Below are 21,140 nucleotides of genomic sequence, written 5' to 3'. Positions count from 1 at the left end.
AAATGCCTCTGATCAATTAAACTGCCAGTCCTTTACATTTTCTCAAGAGTTAAATTCATATATATATATATATACATATATATATATATATATATATGTATATATATATATATCCCTACTTAGTTCAAGAAGAGGGGCCAACAGGATGCATTTGGGGGTGCCTGTTTCTCCCTGATTCTCCCATCTCAGCCAAGGAGCTGGGAATACAGCCTGCGCCCACACCTCACCAATTCTAATGAACTAGTTTTAAAGTTCTTAAAGAAGTCAGGGCTGCAATTTCAGTTTTTAAGTTTCTCAATAACAATGCAAGTCATCGACTGAAAGCTTGAAATAGAGTTCAGAGCCATGATATGAAGGCCCTTCATTCTTGTTTCTGTTGCTCTCTCGTTTCTTTCGTTTATTGCTCTGCAATTCCACCAGGATCCTCCAGGTGGCAATGTTGTCTTAATGCTCTCTCAGCTCTTGATACCAAGGCTTTGCAGCTAGTAGTACTACTGTGTTTTGCTTGATTGCTTGGTAAAGAAAATGTGGGATTTTTTTTTTCTGTCTCTATAAATCCACTTACATGAATAATCATTAAAAAGTTTTTGTACATGGATCTTTGTCGTGTTGACAATATTAAAAAAGCTACCTTCCTTGACCTCTTTGACAAGGGTTGCCTGGGTTGTATTTCACTTGGCACTGCCATGCGGAGGAGGTGGGGGAAGAAGAAAAAAAAACTTTAAGAAATAAGTCTACTGCTAACTTCTCTACTTGTGGGTTGAACAAACTACCCTTTGAAGAGCCATGGGGTTGATTTCTTTGAGGATTTCAATATGATTTACATAAACATTCCTGGCTGCAGTCACAATTACATTAAAGATTTTGACTTCCTGAATTTGTGGCCTACATTTTTTGAAACAAAAAACATTATGAATTACACAAAGCAGTATAGAATTTCCAGGAACGTAATGCCTGATTCTTTGCAGAAGGAGATGTGGGTTTTCCACCAAAGGACATGTTTCTGTTTTGGTAACCTTAAAAAGAATAGAATAATCTTGCTAGCTTACCTAAGGTAAGGGTATTATTATTATTATTATTATTATTATTATTATTATTATTATATCATGAGTCTCTTAGGAAGATGTGTTCATGGTACTTTAGACTCCAGGAGGCCTGACCAAATCAGGTTTTAACACACACCATACTTTCCCCTGTATATCCATTTGAGCTTCTGGGTAACTATGAGGCAAGTAAGGACAAAGGGTTTCCATTGCTATACAGCAGGGGTTCTCAACCTTCTTAATGCTGGGATTCTTTAATACAGTTCCTCATGTCGTGGTGATTCCCCAACCATAAAATTATTTTCATTGCTTCTTCACAACTATAATTTTGCTACTGTTAAGAATCATAATGTGAACACCTGTGTTTCCCAAGGTTCTTAGGTGACCCGTGTGAAAGGGTCGTTTGACCCCAGGGAGATCTTGACCCACGGGTTGAGAACCACAGCTCAAAGGGTGTGAGAAAGGTGGTGATTTTTCTGAGCCACACAACTCATTGTAAATGTTCAAATATCTTTCCCTTCAGAAAACTTCAGGCCCAGCTAATCTGAAACGCCACCCCCAAATGTCTGCCCAGTCTTCTGCAGTGTGTCTGAAACAGTTTTGTACAGCATGTGACTTTTCATAATCTCACTGGAACTTCTGGTCCTGAACACCTCCTAAGTGGCCGTGGCTGTCCTATTTCCGTTTCAGCTAACGTGACCCCCACGCCACCTTCTTGGATGGCAAAGAGAGCATTGCATGCACTACGGAGGCCTCTCAGGAGCCTGTGGGCCCATTGTCCATTGTCTGCCTGGATTGCAAAGTCAAATCCACTGAGGCTTTTGAGAATAGCTTCAGAACCTTACATGAGAAAGTCGTCTTGTCTAATCCCAGGTCCTTCTCACATTTCCCCGGATCACCCATTGCCCAAGCAATAGACTCCCCCTCCCCCCCCCCTGCAAGAAATAAGAATATAAGGATGTAACTCTAAAATGGGTCCTCTGCCTTTCGAGGAGCTGTGTAGATTTCATAGATGTAGAAAGGTCTTTTTTAAAGCATTATCAGATTATTGAAGAAAATGTAGAAAAGTGGAAAGAAACGATAAACCCATGGAACCATTAATAAGACGTTTTTGGGGGGAAAGCAAAGCTTTTATCAAAATATTTCAATCGTAAAATGTAAGCTAGTGATGCCATATAAAACTTCCTGGGGGGACAAAAAGGAAGTGAAAATCGTAAGCAACCTAGTACTTTCATTTTGTCGAGTATAAAACCAACAGTCTTCGGTTCAGTTTACAGCAATACCAAGGGCTCCGTTACACTCCCTTCTGACATTACACTATGTAGGTAATCTGATGATGCCAGCTTAGAGAACAAAGCCAGTGACAGACTCACTGAAAGAATTGTGTGAAATGCCTCCTCAGATTGAAACACCCAGCAAGGGCTGTGCTAGACAGACCTCTACTGGAGCCCAGCCAGCCCAGCCTGTGAACTGAGTCTGAATTCACTGATAGTCATTCCCTAAACATCCAGCACTGCCAGAAAACAGGCGTGGCCCTAAGCACCTGGGACACAGTAGCAAAGAAAACAGCTAATCCTCTTACTTATAGAAACAGAAAACCACGTAAATGAAGCATTTGGTGCATTAGAAGGTGTTGGTCCTGAAGAAAAAGAGAACAAAGAAGAGGAGGGGTGGGCTGAAGGGCTGGGTGGGTGTACAGGGTTTTGTTTTGTTGCTGCTGTTTTGTTTTAATTTTGTCTGTATGGGTGTTTTGCTTGTGCACCAAATTTGTACAGGGCCCATGGAAGCCAAAGAGGCCATTGGGTCTTCTGTAACAACCCCAAGTCCCCTGCAAGAGCTGCCAGACCACAGGCGGAAAACCATCACTCACATCACAGCAGGAGAACCATCACCCCAGCCCCAGTTTGGCTTTGATACAGTTTCATGTAGCTAAAGGTGACCTTGGTACATCTGCCAGCAACTCCAGAGGGCTGTGATCATAGACTTGCGTTTCCATGCAAGTTTTTATGCAATGATGATGACCAAGCCCAGGACTTCCTACTTGTTAGGCAACTGTTTTACCAATTGAGTTACATCCCCAGGCCCCTCCTTGCTGACTAGGGTTAGGGAAGAGCACTGAAAGGGAGGCGAAACCAGCTGTGTTTTGTCCAAAGCATGCCAGATTAGAAGGGAGCCTGGTAAGGAGAGATAGGAGATGAGGAAGGAGTATGTAAAAACTCATGAGGAGTTCACTGTAACTTCAGGAAATGGGGGTGTATTCGAGGTCACTATTATTTTTTTTTTTTTTTAGTTACCAATTACTCATTATGTTTCTATTTCCTTCAATTTACACAAAACCAGGTTATTGTTAAGTTCTTTGATTCCTGGGCCTGGCCCAACCTGTTCTCCCTTCCTGTGGGCACACTCTTGGGAGTAGCAGATTGTTCCCAGAATATTTTTAAACTGCCTAAGACACTGGGTTCCACTTCCTAGAAAGACTTTGAATGTTTCTTCATTCTGTTGACACTAGGTTTGTGCTCTGGGTAATTTTCTGGTCAGAAATGGAATGACACACCCTAGGGAGAGTCTATAAACAACAGTTAACAGCTTATACACTACATTATTTGACTTATCCTGAGGTGAGCTTTCACTGCCCCCATCGTAACAAGCTTATCGGTAGTTACCATTTTTGTTGTTGTTGTTGTTTGGATTTTCCAAGACAAGGTTTCTCTGTGTTGCCCTGGCTGTCCTGAAACTCACTCTGTAGAACAGGCTGGTCTCAAACTCATAGAGATCTTCCTGCCTCTGCCTCCAGAGTACTAGGATTAAAGGCATGTGCCACCACCACCCCACATTAGTTGCTGTCTTTATGGCCTCTGTTTTACAAATAAGGAATGCAGGTGTAAGCCAAATAAGTTAACTCAGGACTACCAACCAGGTTAGTAACAGAATCTCCCACAAATTTAGGCCTTTTGATCTGAAAATCCCAGTCTTCCCCATCAGAATCAAGGGAATGCAGAAAATTCTTTCCCACAAGTCATTGTGTGGACTAGAAAAGTTTTTAAATTGAGAGGAGCATGTGATGAAGATCTGCCCACATCCCTTGGTAAGGAAAACAAACCTAAATGTACAGTGCAGTTCTCTCTGCACTCGTATACAGCTTGGCCACACTTTTCCTCTAAGTGATCCTGCTGGGGTGATGGTTCCCAGAGATGAAATTCCATATGTCCTCCGTGCTGGGACTTATCTGTAATCACCAGAAAGACTTTCTAGACCATAAGCCTGCTTGAAGAACCACCAACTGGCCCCGAATTATCTCTCCATAGGATGTGGTAAATGGATCCCACTTCTCATCACAGTAAATCTGAGCTCTAGTCCAGGCTGAGCCAATTTCATTTTCCTGAAGACAGCTAGGGAAATATGTCAAACATTCCATGGACTTTCTCATAGACTCTGACTCCGCTATGGGAAAAATACCATAATTCGGCTCCTGGGGCTGCTGGCATTCAACGAATGATGTTGGTAGTCACTGCCGTTAGTTACTTCCATCGAGTCACAACGAGCAGAATGCTGTTGCTACCACATAAAGGCCAGTGCCCTTTCTCTGGGGTCCCAGCCATCTCTTTCTAGAGCAGGGCCCCTTTGCTCTTGGGAAGGATTTCTGTCCACCAGTATGGAGTGAGGTGTGTTTCGTCTTCTCGGGGACGTGGGGTAGAGAGTGAGTTTTGCTGTGTCTTGGGGAGTAATTTCTTTTTTGATTCCTTCCATATTTCTTCTCCTGCACTCAGTACTCATAATCACAAACTCTCACAGGCATCAGGGAGCAGAGAAAGTCTTCTGTCAGTACCCCAAGCACAAGCAGGCTGGCTTACCCATCCTTTGTCACCGTGGTCCCCAAGTGCTCTCTGCCTACAGGAGAAACCTCATGGTCCCCTTATTCTTCTCATCTTAATTCCCACCTGTGTTATGTTGTGTCCCACAAAAGTATGCCAAAGGGATACTTCACTGTACAAGCCCAAAGACATGGGTTCAATCCCCAGAACTGATGTTTTTAAAAATGGATATGATGTTGCATACTTGTAATCCCAGTGCTAGAGAGGTGGACGCAGGAGTATTCTTGGGCTCACTGGCCAGTCAGCCTCATTAGCAGTTTCCAAACCACAGAGAGAGCCTGCTTCAAAATGAGCAGACATCTGCAACATCCCTGAGGCCTCCATATGCATGAGCATCCATGTTCACGAGTGTGTGTGTGTGTGTGTGTGAGAGAGAGAGAGAGAGAAAGAGGAGAGAGAGAGAGAGAGAGAGAGAGAGAGAGAGAGAGAGAGAGAGAGAGAGGAGATTCATGGGGAGCAGTGAATAAATGTCTGATCACCCCAGATAGAGAGCTATTGACAAGTCAAAGTATGAATAGCACCAAAGTTCAGTTCCCAGCATCCACATTGTGGCTCAATCCACCTGCAACTCCAATTCCAAGGGATCCCATGCCCTCTTCTGGCCTCCTCAGGCACTGCACACATGTGACACCCAGACACACATGCATACACACGTGTCACTGCACTTACAAAGTGCCAATAGCTACTGCAAGAGCTGACATGTGCTAACCTTCCCTTTCTCTCTCCCCTCTTCTTGTTTTTCTCCCTTCTCCCCTGCTCCTCCCCTTTTTCTAGCTCTTGCATTATGGAGAAACTTCAAACACAGACAAAATCAGACAGCATTGTACAAAGAATCCTTATGTAATCAAGTCAACAGTTTTCCACCTGTAGATGATCTGATTTCATTTGTATCCCCACACCACCCTTGCCCCTTTACATAGTGTTTTGAAGCAAACTGTGCACTTTCCCCCATAACACTTCCTTGCTTATTTTTAAAAGATGGAGATTTCTTCTTGTTTGTATCTATTCATTTGTGTAGTTTTGTACTTCCACAGAGACAGGGGCTTGTTTTGTTTGACCTAGAATTTTCTGTGCAGCCTAGGCTGTCCTTGAGCTTGAAATAATCTACTTGCCTCGGTGCAGGGATTACAGGGATCTAACATCTGGCCAATGCAAAATTTTTTTCAAAGTAAAATCATAATATTTCTATCATGTCTAAAATATTAGCCGGGAGATGGTGGCACGTGCCTTTAATCCCAGCACTTGGGAGGCAGAGGCAGGTGGATCTCTGTGACTTCGAGACCAGCCTGGTCTACAAGAGCTAGTTCCAGGACAGCCTTCAAAGCCACAGAGAAACCTTGTCTTGAAAAACCAAAATAAATAAATAAATAAATAAATAAATAAATAAATAAAATATTAAACAATTCCTCCATATCATTAAATAACCACTATTTGATTCCAAGTGACTTTTCTGACTAACTAACTAACTAACTAACTAACATGAGGTTTGTTTGTTTGTATCAAGGTCCCAACAGAGCCCACACTGCCATCAGCTGGCCATTGCATATGCTTCTTTTTATCTATAAGGTCTCTTCTACTTCACTTCCCTCTGCCACACCCCTTGGAATTCACTGACAAAGCAGGGACTCGTGTTCTGGAAAAGTCACTACTCTGACCAGGTACTTGTCCCAGGGTTCCACCAGCCAGGACTCCTAATTCCAAAGATTCCAGGGAAGAACATGCCATGGCACCCCTCACCCTCATGAATACACATGTAATCAATAAGTAAATAAATGTAATTAATGTCCTACAAAAGCCCTGTGATGGCCAATGTTAACTGTCACCTGGACAGAAGCCAGAATCACCTGGGTGGTGGCCACTTGGTCATGCCATGGGGTATTATTCTGATTGTATTTGAGGTGGGGAAACCTGTTCACTGTGGTTGACACCTTTCCCTGACTGGGATCAGGATGGGGTAAGCAGAGAAAGGGGGCTGAGTGGTGGTATGATTCATCCCTCTTGGCTTCCTGATTGTGGGTGTGAGGTGACCAACTGCTTGAAACTCTTGCTCCTTTAACTGCCCCGCCATGAAAGATGCTTTCTTGAGCTGTGAGATTAACAAACAAACAAATAAACAAACAAACATAAAACAGTACCTTTTCCCTTAAGTTACTTTTGCTAGAGTGCCTTTTTCTTTTGTTTGTTTGTTTGTTTGTTTGTTTTTTAATCACAGAAACAGGAAGAAAAACCAAGACAGTGGTGTAAGTGGAGAACAACTAGTGAACATTACTTTCTTTTCATTTTAGAGAGGGGAAAACAGAAGACTCAAGGAGGTACTTGGCTTCAGTTTACACAAATACAATCCTCACAACTCAGTCAGGGTCAGAATATGGCTACAAGAATCCGAGCTGCTGTTTTCTGGTTCCGTATTGCATGTGTGACAAGGGGAATAGAAGTGTTTCAGATATTCTGATGCCATCAATGCCATTCTCTGTGTGCTTTTGGCAAGGCAGTGAACAGGGGTCCTGTGGTCCTAGGGAATGAACCCAGAGGCTTGCATTTGCTAGACAACACTCTACCACTGAGCTACATTCCAGCCCTTGTTTTCATGGAATGCGAGCTCACCAAGCTGCTCAGGCTGGCCTTGAACTCACTATACAGCCTAGGCTGACCTTGAATTTATAATCTTCCTGCCTCAGCTTCATGATTGCTTTAATCTCAGTGCCTGCCTTCCCTGTTATTTTAAAGCCCCAACATTTTTATGATATTACTATCACATTTTACAACCCTCTGTGTGTGTGTACAGCTGAAGGTTATATTACTCCAGAGGCATTTAACAAGTAAGAGGTCAGTTCACGGTTGTCTCCAGTGCTAAATGAGAAATGTCTTTCATTTTCATAGTTGTGAGGAGATTAAGGGGAAAAGTATTCAGTTAGGAAACAGTCACTAGCCAATGGTTCCTTGATCTCTTAAACCTCTGTCATTAGACTTATAGTTTAATGTTTACTTAGCCATAGTGCCAATGTTCACAGACCAGTGATTATTCTCAAGAAATAGGGACATTGTAAAACTAGTACTAATAACTGTAGTAATAAAATTAGTCCTCAGCTAATAGGGCTCCATCAAATATAAGCAAAATTAGAGCAACCAATCAGGAGCCCTATTAGGTGATGACTAAATGTATAATGTTGTCATTATAGTCCATGGATTTGTTATAATCTTTTCATACTAATATCTATAATAATCAGTGTCTTCAGTGACTAATTTGTACCTCAAGTGACTGGCACTCCTTGTACATCATTCCTTCAGATTAATAATATACATTTCTGGCTTCTCTCTGTCGTTGAAGTCAGAGCAGGTAAAGGCTAAACTGTACATCCACCGTTAGTGGGAAACTTAGCAAAGCATCTATTGAACCATTTCTCTCTTCACATGCCTGGTGTGTCACCAATTCTAGGTGCAACTAATTTTATTACTACAGTTATTAGTATAAACCCCCCTGCCATGACAGTATCAAACTCCTTACTCAAATGATTAGTTCTTATTACATCTGGACCTCTTATTATCAGCCCCAGCTCCAGACATTATAATACTTTTTAACCGAACAAAAGTTTAATACAACTTGTTTTTTGGCCCTGCAGGAGGGAGTGACCCTATTTTATGTCAGCCCTTGTTTTGATTCTTTGTGCATGCAGAAGTGTATGTTCTAGTCCTAGCTGAATTAGGCAGTACTTCTCAAGTTGTTCCTTACCACTCAGGTAAAAATAATATTTTGTGTACACGGATGTCTTTGTGTTCTATTCCTGTGAAGAAATACCAATACAAGGTAGCTTTTGGAGAAAAAAGGCAGACAAACATGTTGCTGGAGAAGTAGCTGAGAGTTCTACATTTGAATCCATGGGCAGCAGGAAGAAGAGAGACACTGGGACTGCGTTGGGCTTTTTAAACCTCAAAGCCCACCCCTAGTGACACGCTTTCATTCAGGAGTCAGCTGCCCCATGACCTAGTCACCTTAAATACAAAACCTTCCACCACCTCCGCCGCCACCACCACCATATCCATTAAATCTCAACGGAAGCACCAGAGTGTACAGGGCATATTCAAACCATTGAAGCAACTCTGCCTGGCTTTTCCTCTCTTAGAATGGATGTTAATTTTTAAAGAACACAGACCACAGAAGTTTTTACCCATGCACTTCACCAGCACAAAAGTAGATAAAAGACACTCTGTTAACCATTTGATGAGTAGGATTTTCTCAGAGAGTAAAGCACATGGACAGAAGTCACTCCTCAAACAGAAACTCCTCATGAGCAGTAGGTTCAGGTGTGACTTACCCTTCCAGCTCCACATGCTCCTTCCCTGCCCAAACCAGGGAAGATAGATCCAAAGCAGCCAGGAAAATCAGTCTAAGTAGGTTTACATATGCTGAGATTTCCTGACATGGATGGAGAGATTGTGGGTATCTTAGATAGGATTTCTATTGCTGTGAGGAGACACCATGACCATGTAACCTTTATAAAGGAAAACATTTGATTGTGGAGGCTTACAATTCAGAGGTTCAGTACATTATCATCGTGGTGGGATATGGCAGTGTGCAGGCATATATGGTGCTGGCTACTTCTTGATCAGAAGGCAACAGGAAGTGAACTGAGACATTGGGTGGTATCTTGAGCATGTGAGACCTCAAAGTCCACACTTATAGTGACACATTTCCTCCAATAAGACCATATCTACTCCATCAAAGCCACAACTCCTAATAATGCCACTCCCTGTGTCTTAGTTAGGGTTTTTATTGCTGTGAAGAGACACCATGACCACAGCAGCTCTTATAAATGAAACCATTTAATTTGGGTGGCTTGCTTACAGTTTCAGAGGTTCAGTTCATTATCATCATGGCAAAGAGCATGGCGTTGTGCAGGTAGAAATGGTGCTGGAGAAGTAGCTGAGAGTCCTACATCTTGCAGGCAACAAGAAGTCGACTGAGACACTGGGTGGTATTCTGAGCATAGGAAACCTCAAAGTCTGTCCCCACAGTGACACACTTCTGCCAACAAGGTCTTGCCCACTCCAACAAAGCCACATTTCCTAATAGTGCCACCTCCCTATGAGATTATGGGAGCCTATTACATTCAAACTACCACAGTGTGTCTGTAAGAGTTTAAGCTTATCACAATAAGTCAGTTACCAGTGATGCTGGCTACCCAGCAGTAGTGAGGTACAGAGGAGTTTATTGTCATGACTAATTTCCCCAGTCACCATTCTAGTCAGTGTTTCAGGTACAGTGAAATGGCAGGTGCTTTTAAACTTTTCAGTAACTGCAGCAGTGCTAATCAGTTCATGGGGGGAGGTTAATTAAATACTGGGGGTGTTCTAGTGAAGCTAATGTACACAAGAAAAAAATGAGAAAGGATTTTTTAAGGGACAAGATCTAGGTATGATGGCACACACAACCCAGACTGTCCAAAGAGGAGGAGGAAAGGAGGAGGCTGGATATGGTGGTGGATGCCATTAACTCCAGCATTAGGAGGCAGAGTCAGAAACATCTCTGTGAGTCTAGTCTTCATAGGGAATTCTAGGTGGCCAGCAAGGAATATATAATGAAACCCTGCCTCAAAAAGAACAACAGCAACAACAAAAAAGGAAGACGCAGAGGAGAAGGATGAAGACAAGAGGCGACAGACAGGCAAGAACAAGAAACAGTAGTAAGGAGGAATGAAGAGGTACTAAAAATGATTTTTGGGGGGGTAGGTGTAATGTCACCAGTGACGGCTTTAGATGCCACTTACTACATTCTTATCCTGGCCCCTGGAGCTTCATGACAGTTAGTGAAACCCACAGGAAGATTTGCTGTGGTGAGCAGCCATAAAGGCAAAGCTGTTGTGATGGCTATTCTTGGTTGTCACCTTGACTACATCTGTAATTAACTAAAACCCAAGTGGCTGGGTACCCCTGTGAAGGATCTTTCTTAATAAGTCATTTGACGTGGGAAGACTCACTTCTAATCTGGATCTTTGAGGTAGGAAGATCCACCTTCAATCTGGGCTACACCTTCTGCTGGAGCCCTCTATAAAGGACATGGAAGAAGGCAGCTTGCTCTTTGCCTGCTGTTCTCACTCTCGATAGCAAGTCAATTCGTTCACTGGCATTAGCTCCGACTTAAAGGAATTCTGCCATGTACCGAAGACCAGCTGAGACATCCAGCCTCAAGAACTGAACAACTACTGAATTCTTGGACCTTCTGTTGGTAGACAGCCATTGTTAGACTAGCTGGGCCACAGCCTGTAAGTCATTCTAGTAAATCGAGTGTGTGTGGTGTGTGTGTGTGATTCATCCTATCAGTCCTGTTCTTCTAGAGAAGCCTAATACAGCTGCCGTCTGAACTGGTGGCAGCAAGTGACCCATGACGCAGCGTTATGTCTTCTCCCTCGGGCTTACTACTCTATTCTGTCTCTAAATTCATAGGTCAGAAACACATGTTTTGAAGATCAGACTCCTGGGAAATCTTGAAACATAATCCAAGCCCTTGGGCATCTTGGCTTCGTTTTTATTTTTAAGCTCTCAGTGCTGATGGGTTCTTGGTTTCTTTCTTTTCCTGATGATATTTCAGGAATGGGGGTCACTTTTTTTAAAAGAAAAAAAATATATTAAGTTGTCCAGAAAGCGCCATACTCGGCAGTATTTCACTGGTCTTGTTTCTTTCTCGTGACTCGGCCTCTCTTTTTGAAGGTGTTCTCTTCTTCTGTGGTTGTAATTACTGCGTCTGTAGATACAAAGCAGGGACTGAGATGGGCAGATCCTATTCTGCAATCAACAGTTACACAGTACAGCTCTGAGCCTTCAGGAGCCAATGGTGAAATAGCAGAAAGGGGACCAGGAAGCTGGGGAGGGATTGGGGAAGTGCATGGCGGTGGGGGGTGGGGATGTTGTGTTCTAAATCATGCCTGAGCAACAGAAACGCAGTCAGTAATAATCTAACCCACCACCCCGGTCCCAAGAAGTATGAGTTTGAAGCAATTAGCACTTTCACCGGAGAGCAATCATTCACACTGTGTGAACTGGGACAGCAGCTCTTTTCCCAGAGATGGGAAAGAGTTCCTGAGCTCTTGGGAGGACTAACGCAGAGAGAGAAGGCACTTCTCCTCTGTAACTCATCTAAAAGGACGTACTCCAATCCCCAGACCTCACTGCACGAGCCAAAGCCTGAGGACACCAACCTCCTTCAGCCTTTCATAGAAACTGCTTCTGGGTTGCATCCTCTGGGAGCCATCTAGGGGGCTGAGGAGGAAGGGAAGGGGAAGGGAAGGAAGGGGCGGAGCCGCCTCTGACACACCCATTAGCCACATCCAGTGGCCCGGAGCCTCAGGGGTTCTATGCGCACGCGCAGACCTGTCCTCGGTTCCCCCCTCCTCCCGGCTTCCTCCTCCCTCCGTTGGTGTTTGGCGTTACCATGGAGTCTGGAGAGGCCCGCGGATGTTGTTTGTTGCCAGGGTAACCCGAAAGGCAGAAGGCAACGGTGGTGGCGGCTGCACAGCTGCGATGGTGACCAACCCGGTGCCCGGCCTGCCCTTTCTCCCGGGCTCGTCCTTTACGGACACCACGGTGAGGACCAGTCGGAAGGGTTCTCTACTCGGCGCCTCTGCTCTCCTCCATCCCACAGGTTCTACCGCCCTGTCCACACACCACCTGGGTCCTCACTGCTGTCGGGTTCTTACTTTCCTGCCCCACCTACCTGCCTTCTGGCCCCATTACTCCAGGTCATCTCCACGCCTCTCCCCAGATGCATTCTTACTCTACTCAACCCTCTCTGCCTTCATCCCCCCGTACCTCATTGCGTGTGTACAACCCCCCCCCACACACACACACCCAGCAACTTCGTTTAAGACCCCTTCCGAATCCTCAAGATCGCTGCCTTTCAGCCCCCTTTCCCGTGTATATGTATACACGCATCCTTTCCAAGCACTCCTTTCCTGACCGGTCTCCCCGTCCCGCCCTACCCGGAGTCTCTGGGCTTCTGAGTTGAGGGTCACTTTTCTCTCCAGCGTCATTGTACTTTAGAATTGAATCCCTCCCCCAGCTCATCTTGGTTTTCTTGAAGTTTCTTTTTAAAGCGTGCCTACCTTTTCCCCTCTCTGCTTTGTATTTCTCCCATCTCACTTACCTCAACCACATGGACCACTTGGTGTTTTCTCCTTCCATAGTCTGTGTTTTACATTCTTAACGTGTGTGTGTGTGTGTGTGTGTGTGTGTGTGTGTGTGTGTGTGATTCCTTTTCAGGCTGTGCACGTTGGTGGGGAGGTTTGTTTGTTGTATCTTGTGTGCAGACTGGCCTTGAACTTGAAAACCACCTACCTCAGCCTCCTGAAATGCTCAGGCATGCCAACACAAAGGACCCCTCTTCAGATTGTATTTTACCTGCCCTCCCCCGATGTTTTTATTTACTGTCTGGATGAAATTAAATTAAAACAAGTCCAGTGTGGTGGTGCACATCCTTGATCACAGCTTTCAGGGCGCTAAGGCATAAGGATGGCCAATTTAAGCCTAGCCTGGACCACATAGCCAGTGCCTGTCTCCAAACAGCAACAAATCCAAACCAGACAGAACAAGAACAGCATGGAAAGAAAGCATAAACGAGGCTGGGAAGGTGGCTTAGTGGACAAAGCGCTTGCTGCTCACATGAGAGGAGTGGAATTCAGATCTCTAGAACCCATGCAAGATGGGTTTTACCTGACTAGACTGGCCTTTATCTGATGCAGCCTCCCCATGTCAGCTTCCATCTTTCACATGTAAGGTCACATACATGCACCCAGGCATGTGCACACCACACACACACACACACACACACACAGAGAGAGAGAGAGAGAGAGAGAGAGAGAGAGAGAGAGAGAGAGAGAGAAATCAACCACACCACCACCAACAAAATAAAAATGCCTCGGATCAAAGCCCATTTCAGCAGTAGTTTGGTTCTTGGTTTCCTCTTGACATAGTTTAACTATTTATATTCTCATTTATTTTGAGACAGGGTCTCATGTAACCCAGGTTGGCTTCAAATTTACTATATAGCTTGGGGTGATCGAACTTATCCTCTGGGCTCCCGAGTGTTAGGATTACAGTCAGGTCACCAAAGCCAGAGCTTTGTGAGTTACAGGCAAACAGGATACCAACTGAGCTGTACCCACTGTACATCTCTTAAATGCTCCCAGCATTTGTTTTAATTCTAACAGAGTTACAAAAATATTCTGGAGAATCAACATTGAGATTCGGTAGAGTGGTGTATGTAGATGAGCCAATAGTAATTCATATTTGTATAGTTTAATAATTCAGACTCATCAATTTCACACTTCTTAAGGGAAATTATTTAGTCTACTTGTTTTCTAGGGGACATCGATTTCCATTTCAGTGGAAAGTGTGGGGAGAATTTGGATTCTGACTCTCTTCTACTCTTGCATTAAGATATAACATGGTCACGTTTTTAAAGATGCAAGCTCCCTACGTGTGTTTCTCTGTTGTTGTTTGTTTGAGACACAGTCTCTCTCCTTTGTAGCCAGGCTGGCCTGAAGTTCACTATATAACCTAAGCTGCCCTCAAACCCTGGATAATCTCCAGCCACAGTTTCTCAAGTGCTGGAATTAAAAGTGTGAGTCACTGTGCCTGGCCAGCACCACAGATTTGCCATTTCAATGAGCCTTTTAAATTTCATATAATTTAAAACTATTTGACGTTTTCCTATGCTGTACAGAATCAGCTGAAACATTCGGTGTCTGTGAGTGGGGTTACCCACAAGATAGAGTTGAATTAATTTGGGAGATTATAGAGCTGTGGCTAGAATTGCCAGACTTTAAATATTTATATGAAAAGATGAACTGCCTTGGACCAGTAGGTCCATATGAAATATACCGAGTGACTGTCAATTAATTATCCTTACTTGAAACTTGAAAACCTTCTTAACTGCATCTTCATCAATGAAGGAATATTGGAACTCCAAAGAAAAATGTGTCCAGAAGGTGAACCCTAATAAGTAAGAAGCGGGGAGGCCTAAGAATGCCTTGCCTGGGGTGTCCCATGATACAGTTGACTGGTGAGAGAGACATCCACTAACCACAAAGAAAATAAACTGAAGTTATTGATGTTTTATTTCATAATTTTGGGGAGAGGGGTTGCTGTTGAGCATGTGTAGAGATCATAAGATGATGTCTGGGAATTTTCTCCTTCTACCATATGGGTTCCAAGGATCTAATTTAGGTGGCCAGTCGTGGTGATTAGTAACCCTTTCCTGCCAAGATTCCCCCGAGCCCTCCTCCCTACTTCTGAAGGTGCTGGGAATTGAACCTAGGTCTTTGAACATGCTAAGTACACCATCACCAAGCTATACTCTCAGCCTCTAATAATATTGCCTCTGTCTTGAGGGCTTCCAAAGAGGAACTTGGAGCTATGCACATTGCCCAGTACATCTTATTCTATGTCTGTGTGTTAGGCATCTGGTACAGCCTCTGTCACCTGACTTGGACTAGAATACATGACCCTTAAAGAAAGGTCTGTGCTCCATAACTCTTTTAGCAGAAATCCATACTGCTGTTGCTTTGATGGTAAGATAGACCTTGAAAGATGGTAGGCTGGACTCCAAAGAATTGGGAGATAGGCAAGTAAATCTTTTTACTCTTAATAAACATAAAATTTGATTATATTATATATGCATATATGCATAATAAATAAATATACTACATATATACAATTAGAAAATAACCCTTCAAAGAACATAAAACCCACTAAATTAATATAACTTCAATTTCATTCTTCCCCTGTATTTAATGTTTTACATTTCCAATGATAACAAATGTATATTCACGGCAGAGAATGAACATAATCCAGAAGTACAGAATACAGAATGTTCACCAAATCCAGTTTGAATGCTTATAATTGTAGTGTATTTATATAATTTTACATGGTGCCCTTTTTGTTTTAATAAATTGTAAATACTTCACCAGACTTCTGCGTAGTATTTAAAACTATTTTAATTCTTGCATAGTAATCCAATGAGTGAAATTTCCATCATTTCCTTTCTTTTTTATATTTGTCCTTTAGGTTGTTTACAACATGTAAGCATCATATTTACACTCATATATTTGTCACTATTATGATTAGCTTCAAGTCTATCTTTCTTTCCCATAATTTTGGGGCTGTATCTTTAAGAAAAGGGCAGGATTACTGGATGTTTACATATATGCTGGCATTGTGCTTTCCAAAGACTTGTATAAATGTGTCAGTGTCAATAAGAAGGGCTGTTGCTGAAGGGAAAATTACAATTCAGAAAACCAGATCTTCTGAGGCTATTGTTCATGACCACCAAGAGAAGAAGAAGAAATACAAGATCCATGAAAATAAATTGTAGATGAAGTGGTGTGGTAGAGATAGGTAAGCCCGACATCACAGAGCAGAGCTGTTTTATTTTCACCTTAGGTGGCTTCTACTTCCCTCCTTGCTCCTGACCAAGTCTTTTGGTTTAAAATACCCCTTTTTGGGGGGAGGGCAGAATGGGGGACAGAGAAGTTGGGAGGAGAGGAAGGAGAGAAAACTGCGGCCCAGATATAAAATTAATTAATTAATTATTAAAAGTATCCTTTTAATGCAGTGAAAAGTTTTGGCGTACACTTTGTGATGCTGAAAAGCAAACATTTGGAGCTTGAAAGGTGGCTCAGCATTTAAGAGCAAGAACTGTTCTTGCAGAGGACCTGGACTCAATTCTCAGCACCTACATCAGGTGGCTCATATCCATTTTGGCCCAAGGAATCATCTGCCCTCAAATGCACTCATCTACACTCATACACACAATTTTAAAATATATTTTCAAAGCAAAAGTTTAAGCTGTGTTAGGGAGTTGTTTTACTTAAAGATTTCTATGAGGTTATTAATGGCGTACATCTTTCCTTCAGAAAACAGCATTCCACAGAAGCCAGACGCTTGACTACAGGAATGGCTATGCAGTTGTCCGACGGCCAACCATGGGAATAGGCGGAGACCGGCTCCACTACAACCAGCTGTCGCAGGCTGAGCTGGATGATCTGGCCAATAAAGCACCCATCTTAACTTACGGTCCCCCCAGGCAGCCCCCACCTGCAGAGTTTGTTCCTGCTCATGTGGCTTTTGATAAAAAGGTATCATCTGGGATTTTAGGGTACCCCTTGATCAGATGTCTAAGACTTGAGCACTTGCAGAAATGTTATCAGTAAATCATAGAATTTCTTGAGTACTCACTCTGAGAGAAAATTGCTCAGATGCCTCAAACCTTAGTCACAGACAGCGGAACTGGGCCTTGAAAGAGACTTTCTCTAGGCAGGAAGCAGATTACAGAAAATAATTCTCTGTAGACTTTCCCAGGATATTTTCCAAATACAGTTAAAAGTTGCCTGGATTCCAAATCCCACATTCAGGCTGCACAATGTTCATCTGCTCTTTCCCACCTATTCTGCAAGAGCGAATCCTAAATTCCCATGAAGTGCAAAATAGCTTGAAAACATCTCCATCTGTTTGTCTTTTTTTTTTTTTAACAAGATTTCATTCATTTAATCATCCACTCTTTTAATCACTGGTGCTATTTCGATTTCAAGCACTCCAGTGCCTGTTTTTCTCTAGCAAAATTCATATTATCCCAAAACAACAGCAAAATCTACCTATGACTCCTTTAGGAAGAGAATTTTATCCCATCCTTGAGCCCCAAACTGCTTTCTCAGAGATAGCAGTGATGCCCTGTTTGCTGAGTTTGGATAGGCATCCGTGGCCCTTTTCCTAGGCCCCGTTTCAGCTCTCTCTGATACTCCTCCCTTCCCTCTCAGGCTCTGCTCTTTGCTTGTCCATAGGACTCCCCATCCTCCTGGTTTCCCACTCCTGTCTATCAGGTTGCTCTTTCTCTGGTCTCCCTGCCTCCTTGGTGTAAGCATTTGCAAGTTTCTGTGCTCGTTCTTGAATTTCCCTTCTTAGGAGATCTCACCTACTTTTGTGGCCTCAACTGTCTCCTCAGTGCAGACAACTGTCAGTTTTTATTTTCAGCTCTGACCTCACTGAACTCCAGACCTTCGCCTCAGGCCGCTCCTGAGAGTGGGAAACCCTCACTTAGGTGAGCTGTTCTTCACACTTAGCCCGTGCATTTTGACTCCCATCTTTAGCCAGCCCCCAGGACCACTAAACCTGCTGTCTCAGTTTGGATTCTGAGCATCCCTGCTTGAGGTTTTCTCCCTGAATTCAATGAGATGCCAAGCCGAGTATTTCTCTTTCGTTTCCTCTATCGTTTTCAAAGTTCAAACAAGCAATATGATCTCTACAAACTCAGGAGGTTTGAACACACCACCAGGAGCCGAGGCCACTGTAAGATTCAGTGAAAAGATACGTTTTTAAACAGATTATCTAAACATTATTTTTCCCTGCTTCTACATGTCCTCAAGTTCTCATCCTACTTAGTACAGCTGTTATCCTAATAACCTGTTAAGAGCTTGTTGTGTTAACATTATTCTCAGTTGCTTCCTTATAGGGGCCTACAACTCCTTATTCTTTTTTTATCATTTTTTAAATTTTAAAACAATCTTTTCTCATTTTTAAAGTTTTTTTTATAATTTATTCTTTTAAATTTCATTATACATTCCAACCACAGTTCTCCCTGTCACTCTGGTTCCCCACCCCCAACCCACCCCCAGTCCATTCCTTCTCACAGGTAAGGGCTCCCATGAGGAGGCAACAAAGTCTGACATAATCGGTTGGGGCAGGGCCAGGCCCCTCTCCCATGCATTAAGGCTGAGCATAGCATCCCGCCATAAGGAATGGGCTCCAACAAGCTAGCTCATGTACCAGGTTTGTATCGTTGTCCTGTTGCCAGGGGCCCCTCTGCTAGTCTAAACCTCACAACTGTCTTCCACATAGGGAGGAACTAGTTCAGTCCCCCGGAGTCTCCACAGCTGTCAGTCTAGACTTGATGAGTTTCCATGAGCTTGGTTCAGCTGTCTCTGTAGATTTCTCCATCCTGATCTTGACCTCCCTTGCCCATATATTCCCTCCTCCCTCTCTTTGTCTTTTCTCGTTTTACGTACCAATCCCAGTTCCTATTCCCTCCCTTCCTCCTCCTCCCTCCACCTTCGCTCCCCACCCCACCTCCCTCCAGTTCTCAGAGAGGGTAAGGCTTCCCATGGGGAGTCAACAAGGTCTGGCACATCACTTTGAGGCAGGACCAGGGCCCTCCTCCCTATATCTAGGCTGAGTAAGGTATCCCACCACAGGGGATGGACTCCGAAAAGCCAGTAGGGATAAATCCTGGTCCCACTGTCAGTGGCCTTATAGACTGCCCAAGCCACTCAACTGTCACCCACATTCAGAGAGCCTAGTTTGGTCCTATTCAGGTTCCCCTACTGTCAGTCCAGATTCAGTGAGCTCCCACTAGCTCAGGTCAGCTGTTTCTGTGGGTATCTCAAAAAATGGTCTTGACCCCTTTGCTCATAATATCCATCCTCCCTGTCTCTGAGAGCTCATCGCAGTGCTTAGCTGTGGATCTCTGCATCTGCTTCCATCAGTTGCTGGATGAAGATTCTGTGATGGTAATTAAGGTGGTCATTAATGTGATTACAGGGAAGGCCTTCTCTGTTCAGGCACCCTCTCCACTAATGCTTAGGGTGATGGCTGGGGTCGTCCTTGTGTATTCCTGGGAATTTCCCTAGTGCCAAGGTTCCCAATAGCCCATAATGGCTCCCTCAATCAAGATAGCTCTTTCCTTGCTCTCCCTCTCTGTCCTTACCCCATCTCCACTATTCACTACCCTCATGTTCTCGTCCCCCTACCCTTTGGCCCTCCCTTCTCCCCCACCCAAATGCTCCCGATTTTCTCAGGAGATCTTGTCTATTTCCCCTTCCCAGGGGGAATCCATGTATGTCTCTCTTAGGGTTGTCCTTGCTACCTGGCTTCTCTGGGGTTGTAGACTAAAGGCTGGTTTTCCTTTGCTTTATGTCTAATATCCACTTCTGAGTGAGTACATACCATGCTTGTTTCTGTGTCTGGGTTACCTCACTCAGGATGGTTTTTTCTAGTTCTATACATTTGTCTGCAAATTTCAAAATGTCATTGCTTTTTTTTCCTGCTGAGCAGAACTCCATTGTGTAAATGTACCACGTTTTCTTTATCCATTCTTGGGTTGAGGGGCATCTAGGTTGTTTCCAGGTTCTGGCTATTATGAATAATGGTGCTATGGACACAGTGTCCTTGTGATATGATTGAACATCCTTAGGGTATATGCCCAAGAGTGGTATCGGTGGGTCTTGAGGTAGACTGATTCCAAATTTTCTGAGAAACCTCCATACTGATTTCCAAAGTGGCTGTACAAGTTTACACTCCCACCAGCAATTGAGGAGTGTTCCCCTTTCTCCACATCCCCTACAGCATAAGCTGTCATTGGTGTTTTTGATCTTAGCCATTCTGACTGGTATAAAATGGTATCTCAGAGTCATTTTGATTTGCATTTCCCTGATGACTAAGGATGTTGAGCAATTCCTTAAGTGTCTTTCAGCCATATGAGATTCTTCTGATGAGAATTCTCTGTTTAGATCTGTACCCCCATTTTAATTGGATTATTTGATATTAATCCACACATCTATGAACAGCATGACAAAGAAAGAAAAATTATACAATGGAAAAAGATAGCATCTTCAACAAATGGGGCTGGCATAACTGGATGGTTGCATGTAGAAGAATGCAAATAGATCCATTATCAATCCCCATGTACAAAACTCAAGTCCAAATGGATCAAAGACCTCAACATAAATCCAGCCACACTGAACCTGATATGGGCACAGGAGACCACTTCCTAATTATAACACCAGTAGCACAGACACTGAGAGCAACAATTAATAAATGGGACCTCCTAAAACTGAGAAGCTTATGTAAGGCAAAGGACACACAGTCAATAAGACAAAATAGTAGCCTACAGAATGGTAAAAAAAAAATCTTCACCAATCCCACATTGGAAAGAGGACTGATCTCCAAAATATATAAAGAACTTAAGAAACTAGACATCGAAATACCAAACTCTTTATTCTTAATAAGAGAAGAGGCAAATGACTAGTAAACTTAAGTCAGTAGGCTGAAGAGAGAGTTCAGTGGTTAGGAGCATTGGCTGTTCTTCAGAGAATATAGGTTCAATCCAGCATTCACATGGTGGCTCACAACCAAACTGCCTGTAACTCTACTTCCAGTGACCCCAGTGCCCTCTTCTGGCCTC

General features: G+C 43.4%; 1 protein-coding gene across 1 annotated transcript in view; it reads left to right on the top strand.

Moving 5' to 3' along the window:
* Nucleotides 1-12,347: 12,347 nt before the first annotated feature.
* Efhc1 (EF-hand domain containing 1) overlaps nt 12,348-21,140 on the top strand; it is a 41,971-nt gene continuing 33,178 nt past the window's right edge. Inside the window, exons 1-2 of the mRNA XM_027392788.2 lie at nt 12,348-12,493; nt 16,822-17,043. Coding sequence (XP_027248589.1) covers nt 12,365-12,493; nt 16,822-17,043 — 351 coding nt within the window. The 5' untranslated portion in view covers nt 12,348-12,364. The remainder of the gene's footprint in view (nt 12,494-16,821; nt 17,044-21,140) is intronic.

This window comes from Cricetulus griseus (assembly GCF_003668045.3).
Source record: "Cricetulus griseus strain 17A/GY chromosome 1 unlocalized genomic scaffold, alternate assembly CriGri-PICRH-1.0 chr1_1, whole genome shotgun sequence".
NCBI lineage: Eukaryota > Metazoa > Chordata > Mammalia > Rodentia > Cricetidae > Cricetulus > Cricetulus griseus.
The sequence above is the reverse complement of the archived record's forward strand: the minus strand, read 5'-3'. Positions and strand labels throughout refer to the sequence as shown.